The 13,516-nt window shown below is 42.6% G+C and overlaps 1 protein-coding gene across 1 annotated transcript in view; it reads right to left on the bottom strand.

Annotated features, from left to right (window-relative positions):
- The window catches only part of SMC4 (structural maintenance of chromosomes 4), an 86,782-nt gene that overhangs the window by 59,302 nt on the left and 13,964 nt on the right, over window positions 1-13,516 (bottom strand). The window contains exon 6 of the mRNA XM_040349273.1: window positions 3,990-4,154. Within this exon, the coding sequence (XP_040205207.1) occupies window positions 3,990-4,154 (165 nt within the window). The remainder of the gene's footprint in view (window positions 1-3,989; window positions 4,155-13,516) is intronic.

Genomic DNA, 13,516 nt, shown 5'->3' with positions numbered 1-13,516 from the left:
GAAATGCTCCACATTTTGTCATGTTACAACAAAAAATGCAAAATGTATTTTATTGGGATTTTATGCGATAGACCAACACAAAATGTGGCACACAATTGCAAAGTTTAAGGAAAATTATAAATGGTTTTCCAAATTTTTACAAATAAAAATGTGAAAAGTGTAGCGTGCATTTGTATTCAGCCCCCGAGTCAATACTTTGTAGAACCACCTTTCACTGCAATTACAGCAGCAAGTCTTTTTTGCACATCTAGGAGAGTGAAATTTTTGCCCATTCTTGGAAAAATAGCTCAAGCTCTGTCAGATTTGATGGAGAGCATCTGAACAGGAATTCAAGTCTTGCCACAGATTCTCAATTGGATTTAGGTCTGCACTTTGACTGGGCCATTTTAACACATGAATATACTTTGATCTAAACCATTCCATTGTAGCTCTGCCTGTATGCTTAGAGGCATTGTCCTGCTGGAAAGTGAACCTCCGCCCCGGGTCCAACAAGTTTTTTCAAAGACTGCCCTGTATTTGGCTCCATCCATCTTCCCATCATCTCCTAATAGCTTCCCTGCCACCACCATGTTTCACGGTGGGGAGGGTGATGTGCAGTGTTAGTTTTCCGCCATGAATAGCGCTTTTCTTTTACCCCAAAAAGTAAATTTTTTGTCTTATCTGACTAATGCACCTTCCGCATGTTTGCTGTGTCCCCCACATGGCTTCTCACAAATTGCAAACATGACTTTTTATGGCTTTCTTTCAACATTGGCTTTCTTCTTGCCACTCTTCCATAAAGGCCAGATTTGTGGAGTGCATGACCTATAGATGTCCTGTGGACAGATTCTCCCACCTGAGCTGAGGATCTCTGCAGCTCCTCCAGAGTTACCATGGGCCTCTTGGTTGCTTTTCTGATTGCTCACCTTGCCCGGCCTGTCAGTTTAGGTGGACAGCCATGTCGTGATAAGTGTATGTCACAACTACAAACCTTTCATTTTCGTGTGATGGATTGAACAGTGCTCTGTGAGATGTTCAAAGCTTGGGATATTTATTTGTAACACAACCCTGCCTTAAACTTTTCCACAACTATATTCCTGACCTTTCTGGTGTGTTCCCGTGGCTTTAATGATGCCGTTTTTTTCACTAAGGTTCTCTAACAAACCTCTGAGGGCTTTAAAGAACAGCTGTATTTATACCAAGATCAAATTACACACAGGTGCACTCCATTTACTATTTAGGTGACTTCTAAAGGCAATTTATTCAACTAGATTTTAGTTAAAGGTATCAGAGTAAAGGGGGCTGAATACAAATGCATGCCACACTTGTCAGATATTTATTTATAAAACATTTTGAAAACCATTTATCATTTTCCTTCCATTTCACAATTATGTACCACTTTGAGTTGGTCCATCACATAAAATCCCAATAAAATACAATACATTTAAGTCTTTGGTTGTAACATGACAAAATATGGAAAATTTCAAGGGGTACAAGGACTTTTTATTCAAAGCACTGTATAGGCAATTTTTTTTTTTTTTTTTTTTAATGAACAAAAATAAGATGTTATATTTACCTACTGTGTGCAATGGTATTGCACAGAGCAGTCCCCTGCCGGCTCTCTCCGTTTTTACTAGGGGGGTGTATATGCCCCCTCAGCCAGAAGTGTGCAGTGATCAGACCATGGCAGGACCCAATACAAATTTGAAGGCTTTATTTTAACCACTTCCAGCCCAAAAACGTCATATGACGTCCTTGACTTTCCAGTGAGGATATCTGAATGATGCCTGTAGCTACAGGCATCATTCAGATATAATTTTCTGCCGGCGATTCTGTGCACCAAAATTATCATAGTGGCAGTTCTGCTACGCAAGGGCAACCCCCCTCCCGCCACCATCCGGTGGTTCTCCAGGCTCTCCCGTGCAATCGGGGGACACGGAGAAAGAATCGGAGGCACGGGCCCGACGTTATGACGTCACGTCCGGGCCGCGGATGTAAACAAAGCCACAATCGCGGCTGGTAAGCATGAGATAAGTGAATTATGTTTTCCCGATCTCATGCTTTCCAGCCTGGAGGAGAGATGTGGGGGTCTTATTGACTCCACATCTCTCCATAAAGAAGTGAACACAAACACATGCAAGCCCCGCCCACATGTGGAAACGCTGTTCAAACAACACGTGAGGTATTGCCGCATGCGTTAGAGCGCGAGCAACAATTCTAGCCCTAGACCTAATGCTAAACTGGCAGCCTGTAAAAATAAATAAAGTGCCGCCTACGGAGATTTTTAATTACCGAAGTTTGGCACCATTGCATGAGTGTGCGCAATTTTAAAGCATGACATGTTGGGTATCTACTCGGCGCAACATCTTTCACATTATACAAAAAAAATTGGGTTAACTTTACTGTTTTGTTATTTAATTCATGAAAAGAAGTTTGAAAAACGATTGCGCAAATACAGTGCAAGATAAAAAGTTGCAACGACCGCCATTTTATTCCCTAGGGTGTCTGCTAAAAAAAAAACAATGTTTGGGGGTTCGGAGAAATTTTCTAACAAACAAATTATGATTTTTACATGTAGGAGAGTAGTGCCAGAACAGCCCCGGTATGGAAGTGGTTAAACATAGGATTAAAAATCCAAGTGAAATCAGACCCACTTAAAAGTTACAGCCTGGGCGCTTTTGTCAGAGAGGGTAGACACCCGACTTTAAAAAGTGGCAAGATCAAAAGACTGGTCAGACTTTGCTGTAGAAAAGAGGATTCATGCCACAGGGAACCCCCAAGGCTCACACCACATGAAGTATGTCTTTCATGCAGATGATAGACCTTTGCGATAAGTAGACTTCTAGGCTTTAAACGGTGTGAATCTCCGATTCAAAGATCCCCTTGTCCAATAGAACTCTGGACTCGAACAGAAAAGCTAAACAAACATGAATCAAGATGGTAAGACACCCCTGAGGCAGAAGAATCAGACAGACAATCTGGTAGAGTTAACCAGGAGTGTAACCACACCCACCTGTGCCAATCTGGAGCAATATGGAACACTAGAATGCCCCCATCTTTCTCCAGACAAGTTTTAGGGGCGTAAACCTGTTAAAGCTGGAGACCAATAGGTCAACATCCAGCATCTCTCACCTGTGTTACAGGTATTTGAACACCTATGGGTGAAGGGTCACTCCCAGGAACCAGATGTTGCCAAGTAAGGAAGTCTGACTCCCAATTGTCTGTGCTAGGAGGTAAACAGCTGACAGGGCTAAAAAAGTTGAATCAAAGACATGATCGGCTCTACCTCTTTCCACAACAACAGTTCTGCTTCCTCCCTAATGGTTGAGGTACAACACCGATGTGGCGTTGTACAACTGACTATCGTATGACCTTCCAGCAGAATAGTCAAAGGCTTCAAGAACTTCAAATTTACTCAAAGCTCCAGAATGTTGATCGGGAGAATTTCTTTGATGACCGAGGCCCCTAGCCCAACAGGTGATCACTCTAGGAGAGAAGGGTGTTACTGGCAGGATTCACCATGGCTATTACCAGAGCTTTTAAGAGGTCAGTGGCTCAACACCAAGCCAAAATGTCCTCTACATGTATACTGTACCCATGCAGGAGGTTTTTCCGTCTTATCCTCCTGCAGCCCCTCACAAATGTAGCTACATTTGCTCCCTACAATCTATGGCCAAGGCTTCATCCACAATGGTACCAAGATGTTTTTTTAAAGGGACTTTACTCAATAAGCGGAGGTCACCACTAAGACCAGATGAAAAGTAGAACATGCCATGCTATCAAGAACCTAGCTTTAGAGAGGTTATCAGACGGGTCCTTAGGGTAAGCGCATCCTCCACTGAAATGATGAGCTGTAAGCAGCTAGTGGAATTTAAGCTGAGGGCCCTCACATCATGTCTAGAATCAGAAATGAATCAACCGTGTGGCAAGTAAGGCAACACGGAACATCCTGCATCTCAAAAATAGTATATATAAAAAAACAAAACAAAACAAAAAAAAAACACATTTACCTTTTCCCCTCTCTGCTGGTTTAATGCTTCAACTCTTCGACACAAAATTTCAATTGGTTGTTTTAATCTTTCTGACCCAATTATATCCTCTAAATATTCCAGCATTCCTTCATCGTGTTCAGTTTGCCCTTTTGGTTTCATCATTGCAATCTGTTCTACTTCACCCTATCGTGGAAGGAAAAAAAAAAAAAAAAAAAGTAAGAAAGCGACAAAAATAAAAAATTCCCCTAAAAGATCAGAAAATAAATAAATAAAAAGCTGTTAAAATCTACTAATAAGAATTGAACATCCAACATGTAGTCCATTTCCTGCCCACCAAAGAACATAGTAAATAGGAGTACAGGCATTCCCCGAGTCACGATCACAATAACGACTGTGGGTTGTTCGCAAGTGGAATTTGTGTGCAAGTCGGAACACTGCATTTCTAAGTGTAACTACCGCATAGATGCGGGATGTTTCGGGCGCTTCTGGGCATGCAGTGATGTTATCTGGGGCTCTTTTGGACATACAGTACTGCAGTGTGAGATGTGATTGGCGCTGCAAGATAGCTGTTTGGAGGTATCCAGGACCAGCATGGAGCACAAGCAGCCGGCATTGAGGCCGTTCATAAGTAGAGTCGTTCGTAACTCGGGGACTGCCTGTAATAACAACTTAACACATTTCTCTCAAATTATTAAAACGTGAACAGTTTTAAATTGTTTATACACACACACTATTGACCTATATTGCACCTGCTTTTAATAGTCCAAAGTAAAAACGTAAAAAAGGCCACACTTTTGCTGAAAAGGCATATCTAGCAAATGATTATATTTTTACACACCCATCCACATACAGGCACGCGGCATTTGAGTCACAGTTTTTAAATGCGCACTTTATAGCAGAAAAATACAGAATATAACTGCTTTACCTTGAAGGAAGCTGCTCTATATTTCAAGCTTAAAGTGTTTTTAAAGGCAGGAGGTTTTTTATCTTCATGCATTCTCACTTACCTGAGGTCCCTCTGTCCACGAGTGTCTCAGCCGTCTGAGACTCTCTCCAATTGGCTGAAACACAGCAGCTGCGCCATTGGCTACTACTGCTGTCAAAGTCAGCTAGTCAATAAGGCGAGAGAGCTGGGTCGGGGCTCTTTGAATGGACACAGGGAGCTGTGACTCGGCTCAGGTGCCCTCAAGCAAGCTGCTTTCTGTGGGGGCACTGAACAGGAGGGGAGGGGCCAGGATCAGAGAATAGGGAACTAAGAGGATCTGGGCTGCTCTGTGCAAAACCACTGCAACAGAGCAGTCAAGTATACCATGTTTTTTTTTTTGTTTCCTGTAAAAATAACAAACACACAAGACTTCCTAGTTCCCTACTGCGCATGTTGCGCTGCGCGATCTGAATGGTCCCTGCCGTCTTCTAGGACCTGTGTGTCTCCCAGAAAATAGCGGGGGGCGGGGGAGGCGCCGGACGTGGCGTAGATATCTGCGGACATCTATGCCCCGGAAGTGGGGGCAAATTCCTGTATTAGACAGGTATCTGCTACCCCCTCCCCCCTGAAAGGTGCCAAATGTGACACCGGAGGAGGGAGGATTCCGAAAAGCGGAAGTTCCATCTTTGGGTGGAACTCCACTTTAAGCTACTTTGACAATTGTAATGGCTAGATGACTTGGGCAGGGCAACTCCAAAACTGCAGTTCTTGTGGGATGTTTCTAGTCTGCAGTGGTCAGGATTGGTCCAAGGAGGGAAGACCGGTGAGTTTTTACTTTTAGGACATTTGAAAGTCATACTGTGACTTTCACATTTTACTTATATTTCTGGTATTTCATAAACAGATCAGCACATTGTCCCTTGGAGCATCACACTTCATTTGCTATATGCAGCATCCTTCTGTAGGTTAAGGCACCCTGTGTTTGGTTTGACTTGCAATAAGGAGAAACAGTAAGTAACATATGCAGACATTTGGATTATGCAGCCTAAATGAGCAATAGATACTGGCAAATGAAAAAAATAAAAACTAGCCAACACAGAATAACCCTACTCACACCCAGCATGCCTCAGTTTTGTAGGCACGTAGTACCAAAAGCAAGATTCGAACACAAAGAGGTGGAACCAGTGTCCCTCAGTGGATCTCACAAAAAAGGATTTTACATTGGAGTACAACAATCCTATTTTCTTTCCAGTCCATTGAGGCACACAAGTCTTAAACCTTCAGGAAATCCAAAATGAGTCCAACTGGAGTGAAAATATATAGTAAACAAATGTCAATAGGGGCAAGAAATCGACATAAACCATAACTGCCTGCAGCTCAAGAGCCATCTGAAGCTGAAATCAGATGAGCCCTGAACATTCACCTAGTCGAGCTTAGAAAACTCAAGGCCCAGGCAATACCCTTGCAATCCTTGTGAAAGCTGCTAAATGCTAAAAAGATCAAGATGCGCACACAGAATAGAACACACTTGATGGTAAAAAGTGAAACTTGAACCCAGAGAACATACGTTTGGGTGATGGTCTGTCAGCCATCTAGAGCTTGCCGAACAAGACAGAGTAACCTTAAGGGGTAACAATAGAGAATCCGTTGTCAAAAGAAACAGTGGCTGAAAGACCACCACCACCTGAATGACATTCAGACAACAGGATTTATCCTTTTTTTTCTAGGTTTAACAAAACATACAAGGTCATGATTAAGGTAAAAAGCAAAACAGGAAGACCAGGGTTTATAAAAAAAAAAAAAAAAAAAAAAAAAAAAACACAACAACACACACGCACACCTTATTCCTGTATAGACCATAAGGTTTTTATTGTGGGAGAAGGCCGCCAGTTCAAAAACTCGCCTTGCAGAGGAGATGGCTACATCAAAAGCACCATAACCTGGACAGTGCAAAGAGAGAAATTGCTCTATTGGGAGGGGGGGGGGGGTTGGGGACACATGGGAGATACACAAGACTATTAGTCGAAAGAGTTAGAGGCCAACAGTCTATGAAATTGAAATTTTATGGAGAGGACAGAAAACCTGGCCCCAAGAGCCAAACTCATATACAAGGTTAGACCTTACGCAAGAAGTAAACCTTATAGCTTTTAACATATGGGCAACCACAGATTCAGAGATGCCCTTCTCATTAGGAACCTAGGCTTAAACAGCCATGCAGTTAAAGCCAACAACCATGATGCAAGAGGACCAAAAAAAAAAAAAAAAATAATAGGTCCTTGAGACACTAGTGCAAAAAAAAAAAAAAAATATATATATATATATATATATATATATATATATATATATATATATATTCAAAAACGGATAGATAGAAAAGGGTTGGTACCACAAAAACTCCTAGAATGGAAATCCTGAGACTCATTGAATTTCCATGACCGATATTCAAGCTAAAAAAAAAAAAAAGTGAACATAGTTTTTACCGTGATTGCATATGCTTTCCATTTTTTCATTTTATTTTTTATTAAAAATATAAATTGGTTTATACTTGCCTGCTCTGTACAATGGAATTGCGCAAAGTAGCCCTGAACCTTCTTTCGAGTCCTTCGCTTGCACTCCCATCTCCTTCTCTCTGCTGGAGTGCCTAAACATTTTTTGCCTTAATGCAAAGGAATGCATTAAGGTAAAACATTTAGGCTTCATAACCATTGAGAGATGCCCCTTTATTTTCGAACCTAGGCTTCAGTCATACAGTGCCAGTGTTCATGAAGTAGGATGGTAAATTGGTTCTTAAAGTGTAAGTCCAGCCTAACACCCCTAAAATCCCTGTATCTACAGACATTCATGATCTAACACTAACCCATCTAGCCCTGTAAAGAAGAAATCTCTATACATAGCTTTTTTTTTTTTTTAAGCCGATCCGATCTCCAGCGGCAGAAACTATGCAGAGGATACAGCCGGCAACGGGTGTGAAATTAATTGGGCGAGACATCAACCATAGACTTACAATGGGGCTGTCGTCGGATGTGTCCTCTGCACCTGTCTTCACAGCGATACCGCGGCTGACAGCTCAGCATTGAATCGGATCGGCTTCAGAAAAGGAATGTACATGGATTTCTTCTTTACAGGGCTAGATAGGTTAGATCGTGGATGTCTGTAGATAGATAGATAGTTCGGGCAGACTTCTGATTTAAGACAGTAGATCCAGGCAATCTGGAAGAGACCACAGAGCATCTGCTAGGTATCTTATCAAGTCGGAGTACCACATCCATCTGGGACAAACTGGGTCAATGAGAAATACCAGAAAACCTGTGATGCAGACAGAGAAGTTACAGGGGGATAAAGACCTAGATCAGGATCTACTGACCTCAAAGCCATCAGAGCATCCAGTGATTTGGCTACAAGATCCTTCTACCTAAAGACAAACCTGTTAGGTTTGTTGCAGAACATGGAGGTAAGCAGTTTCCCTCAGCGGTCCTGGAACACCTTCAGGTGATTGCACACAGCAAGCATGGCTTAAACAAAAGTTCTGCCCAGGACAGGATCCAATATCCCTTTCCTGCTGTGGTGTGAAGTTATTGTTGGTCTGTGATAACCAAAGTAATCTGCTGTGGCACCAATAGAGAGAATTTGAATCGAAAAGCTCTTCAAGCAGACCGACCCAAGTGCAGAGAGACAGTCATATAGCCCGAAGCTCCAGGCTGTTGGTTGGAAGACAAGGCTCCTCTGAACACAAAGACCCTTGAACCAACAAGGTGCCCAGGAATCTTCCCTAGCCCAACTGGTTGAAATCTGTCGCAAGGATTTTCCAGAAGATGGAAGGCCTTCTCTGATTCCAGAGCAGGAGTCCTAAATTAACAGGCTAGAGACAACCTGGCCTTTGCTAGCAAAAGAATTGATCTGGCCAAGAAAATTGATTTGTCCCACAATAAAATGTTGCACTGTAGAGATCTGGAATAAAAATGAGCAAACTGGACTGCCCCAAAAGGAGGTCATCAGGTCAAAGGCCGCTTCTCAACTGGTGGTAATCAGAGTATCTCTGAATGGGGATACGAGTGCGATCTAGGACCAAAACTGTCCAACATCTTTGTAAATTCCCGAAGCGGAGAAGAAACCCCGAACAGCAGGGCAAAAACTGGAAGTAATGGATGCTGCAGCCAGTGTTAAATTTCATCACCGCTTGTCAGCGGCATTGTCATGGTGACGAAAACAAAAAAAAAAAAAAAGTACAGCACATTTTCGTTCACTGACAGAAAAAAAAAAAAAAAGAGAAGGAAGGAACAAAAAATTTGAGACATTTACCCATGTGAACTAACTTTTTTTTTCACAGAGCTCCACCTGCTTCCGCAATCCGCTCCAAGCAAGCAAGCACGTTTGACTGCACCGTGACGACTGCTAGAAACCAGGAGAGCGCAACACTGTGAATTACAGACCAGCCAGGTCTCCCAAGTCCCGGCAAGACAGTGGGCCAGATTCAGATACCCGAGCGTATCTATCCGGCTGGCGTAACGTATCTTAGATACATTACGCCACTGTAACTTTGGGCGCAAGTTTTGTATTCAGAAAGAACTTGCGCCCTAAGTTACGGCGGCGTAGTGTATGTGGGCCGGTGTAAGCCCGCCTAATTCAAATGGCGATGTTGGGGGCGTGTTTTATTTAAATTTGCTTTGACCCTGCATATTTTACGGCGCATGCGTCGTTCGTTTAAAAAATCCCAGTGCGCATGCTCAAAAATCCGCCGCAAAACGTCATTGCTTTCGACGTGAACGTAAATTACGTCCAGCCCTATTCGCGAACGACATACGCAAACGACGTAAAATTTCAAAACTCGGCGCGGGAACGACAGCCATATTTAACATTAGCTATGCCTCATATAGCAGGGGTAATTATACGCCGAAAAAAGCCCAACGTAAAAAATTGCGCCGGCCGAACGTACGTTTTTGAATCGCCGTATCTACCTAATTAGCATATTTCTCACGTAAACATACGGAATCGCCACCTAGCGGCCAGTCTGAAAATGCAGCCTAAGATATGACGGTGTAAGTCACTTACACCTGTCGGATCTTAGGGATATCTATGCGTAACTGATTCTCTGAATCAGGCGCATAGATATGACCTCCCGAACTCAGAGATACGACGGCGTATCAGGAGATAAGCCGTCGTATCTCTTTTCTGAATCTGGCCCAGTGTGTCCCACTCCTGACTCACGAGACAACCGTGCCACCAGGCGGACAAGAGCAGAGCAGACCGTGTACAGTAACAGCTGTGAAGTACATTACAATTACAGGAGGCCGGAGGCCTCCCCTCAGACCACTGTGGGTGTACACTACAGGCCTAGTCTGACCACTGGCATACAGGGCAGTGTGCATTACAGGCCATCCCTCAGAACACCATCCAGAGCACTAAGCAGTAGGGCCGAAACAACCAAATTGATTAAATCGATAGCTAATCAATTATGAAATTAATCCATTACCATTTTCATAAATCGATTAATCGGCCAGTAACATAATGGGGTTAAAAAAAAAAAAAAAGAGCCCTTTATTATTATACAAAAAGAGCAAATAATCGCTACTGTGAATTTTACTTTCACTGTTCCACAGTAAAAAAAAAAAAAATGAACCCCTTACAGTAGCGATTATTTGCTCTTTTTGTACTCTAAAGGGCTCATTTTAGTTTTGTTAACTCTATTATGTTACTAAATGTCTTAGGCCTGGTTCACACTTGTGCGTTTTTTTTTTTTTTTCAGAAACGCACTACAGTTCAGTTAAAATGGTTTGCTATGGGACACGTTCACATCTATGCTTTTTTCAGCTGCTGCATTTTTGGAAAGGGTAAAAGAAATTTTTTCAACCCAAAACGGTGCTTTTTTTGGTTCTATATAATTCAATGGAGACACTGCAGAAAAGCATGTACTGCGTTTTTGCAGCAATTTGTGTTTTAATTTGCATAAGAAATGCAAAACGTGCAAATCGCAGCAAAAGCACATGCGCAAAGAATCAAAACGCAACAGCAAAAACACACTGCAGAAACAGATCAAAAGCAAACTGCATAGGTGTGTACCGAGCCCGATGCCGGCCACACAGATTAATTTTCAGACAAAAAATCTTTGTACATTCGCCGAATGAAAGAAAGTTGTTTGAAATTTTCACTTGCTTTTAACATTCAGTTTTAAAATAAATGTAATTTCTGAGTGAAAACCACATACACCGTCTGAAAATTCCTTTCACCAAGAAGTTTTCTTGGATTCGAGATTTTGCTCCCTAACCATATACTGTAGTTGGTTATTTATATTTACCACTGCAATAGAGATATTTAAGAATAAATTGTTTAAAACTTTACATATTAACCAAATTATACACCACAAAAATAAAAATAAAATAAAAAATAAAATAAAATAGAAGTAATCAACCGATTAATCGAAACAATAAAAAAAATCGGCCAACTAATCGATTACAAAAATAAATCGATATTTGGCCGTTTGAGAAATCGGCATCGGCCGATTTTTATCCAAATTAGGCCGATATTTAACATGGCCGCTAGCGGTGCCACGGCTCCGGAGCTAGGCCGAAGCCTTTCCTGATGCTGTGACCGCGGCGGCAATCCGCGGATTGCCGCCGCGGTCACAGCATCAGGAAAGGCCGCGGCTTCGGCCTAGCTCCGGAGCCGCGCCCATCTTGGTACACCCAGCGCGGCAGCCAACCAGCGGGCCTGTAACAGCCAATCGGCGGCAGCCGCTGCCAACATCCTCCATTGTAAAAAAAAAAGTCCCCTGACGTGCTGCGCGCCCTGCCTACAAACCCCAGAATGCAGCGTGGGCCGGTAACTGCCGGCCCGCGCTGCATTCTGGGGTTTGTAGGCAGAAGCAGGGCCAGCAGCACATCAGGGGACGTTTTTTTTTCAGAGTGGAGAATGTCGGCAGCGGCCGCCGCCGATTGGCTGTTACCGCCCCGCTCTGCATTCTGGGGATTGTAGGCAGAGGCGGGGTAGCACGTCAGGGCCAGGGAGGAATGGAGCCTTCTTGTGCTAGGAGATGGAACGGAGCCTGGAGCGCTCCGCTGGTGGGCATTGATGAGGTGGCAGTGAATGACATTGGGCTGTACAAGTGGGAACTGATGTGGTGATGCACTGGTTGGCACTGATGACGAGACTTGAGAATTGTGCACGAGGTCATCATTAGAGTAGGCATTTTACCAGACAAGCAACAGGAAGTGGGCTGTATAAGGCATTTACTACCAGAAAAAAAAAAAAATATGCTTTACTATTCAAAGGGCAAGGGCAAAACATTTGATGGAAAGTTGAAAAAATTACTGAAGGTCAGCTTTAAATAGGAGTCCGTACACACCTGCCATCAATTAAAGTCCCCCTGATCAACCCTAAATAAAGTTCAGCTGTCCTAGTAGGCCTTTCCTGAAATTTTCTTAGTCGCATCCTACAGCAAAAGCCATTGTTCTCACGGAGCTTCCAAAGCATCAGAGGGATCTCATTGTTAAAAAGGTATCAGTCAGGAGAAAAAGAATTTCCAAGACATTAGATATACCATGGAACACGAAGACAAGTGGAGAAAATATGGCACAACAGTAACTTTACCCAAGAACTGGACATCCCTCCAAAATGTATGAAGAGACGAGAAGAAAACTGGTCAGGGAGGCTGCCGAGAGGCCTACAGCAACATTAAAGGAGCTGCAGGAATATCTGGCAAGTACTGGCTGTGTGGTACATGTGACAACAATCTTCCTTATTTTTCACATGTCTGGGCTATCGAGTAGTGGCAGGACAGAAGCCTTTTCTTACCAGGCAAAACATCCAAGCCTGTCTAAATTTTGCAAAAACACATCTGAAGTCTCCCAGAAGTATGTGGGGAAAAGGTGTTATGACCTGATGAAACCAAGGTTGAATTTTTTGGCCACAATTTCAAAAGATAAGTTAGGTGTAAAAAACACTACATATCACCAAAAGAACACCATACCCACCGTGAAGCATGGTGGTGGCAGCATCAAGCTTTTGTTCATCAGCCGGAACTGGTGCCTTAGTCAAGGATGAGGGATTAATGAACAGTTCCAAATACCAGTCAATATTGGCACAAAACCTTCAGGCTTCTGCTAAAAAGCTGAACATGAAAAGAAACTTCATCTTTCAGTATGACAACAACCCAAAGTATACATCCAAATCAAAGGAATGGCTTTACCAGAAGAAGATTTAAGTTTTGAAATGGCCCAGCCAGAGCCCAGACCTGAATCCGATTGAAAATCTGTGGGGTGAGCTGAAGAGGGCTGTGCACAGGAGATACCCTCACAATCTGACAGATTTGGAGTGTTTTTACAAGAGTGGGCAAACATTGCCAGCGCTGCAATATAATCAAAAAGGTGCTGCAACAAAGTATTAGTTTAAGGGTATGCAACCATATCATTTTATTTTTACTTTCCTCCACCTAAAAGATTTCAGTTTGTTGTTCAACTGAGTTGTACAGTTTATAGGTCACATTAAAAAGGTAGAAAAAGTTCTGAAATTATTTATCTTGGTCTCATTTTTTTTACATCACAGAAACCTGACATTTTATATCCACTGTAATAATAAACATATAAATATATATATTACGCATACATACAGAACAATCTCTAAAACA

The sequence above is a fragment of the Rana temporaria genome, chromosome 4 (assembly GCF_905171775.1).
Source record: "Rana temporaria chromosome 4, aRanTem1.1, whole genome shotgun sequence".
NCBI lineage: Eukaryota > Metazoa > Chordata > Amphibia > Anura > Ranidae > Rana > Rana temporaria.
This window is presented reverse-complemented; position numbering and strand designations above follow the sequence as displayed.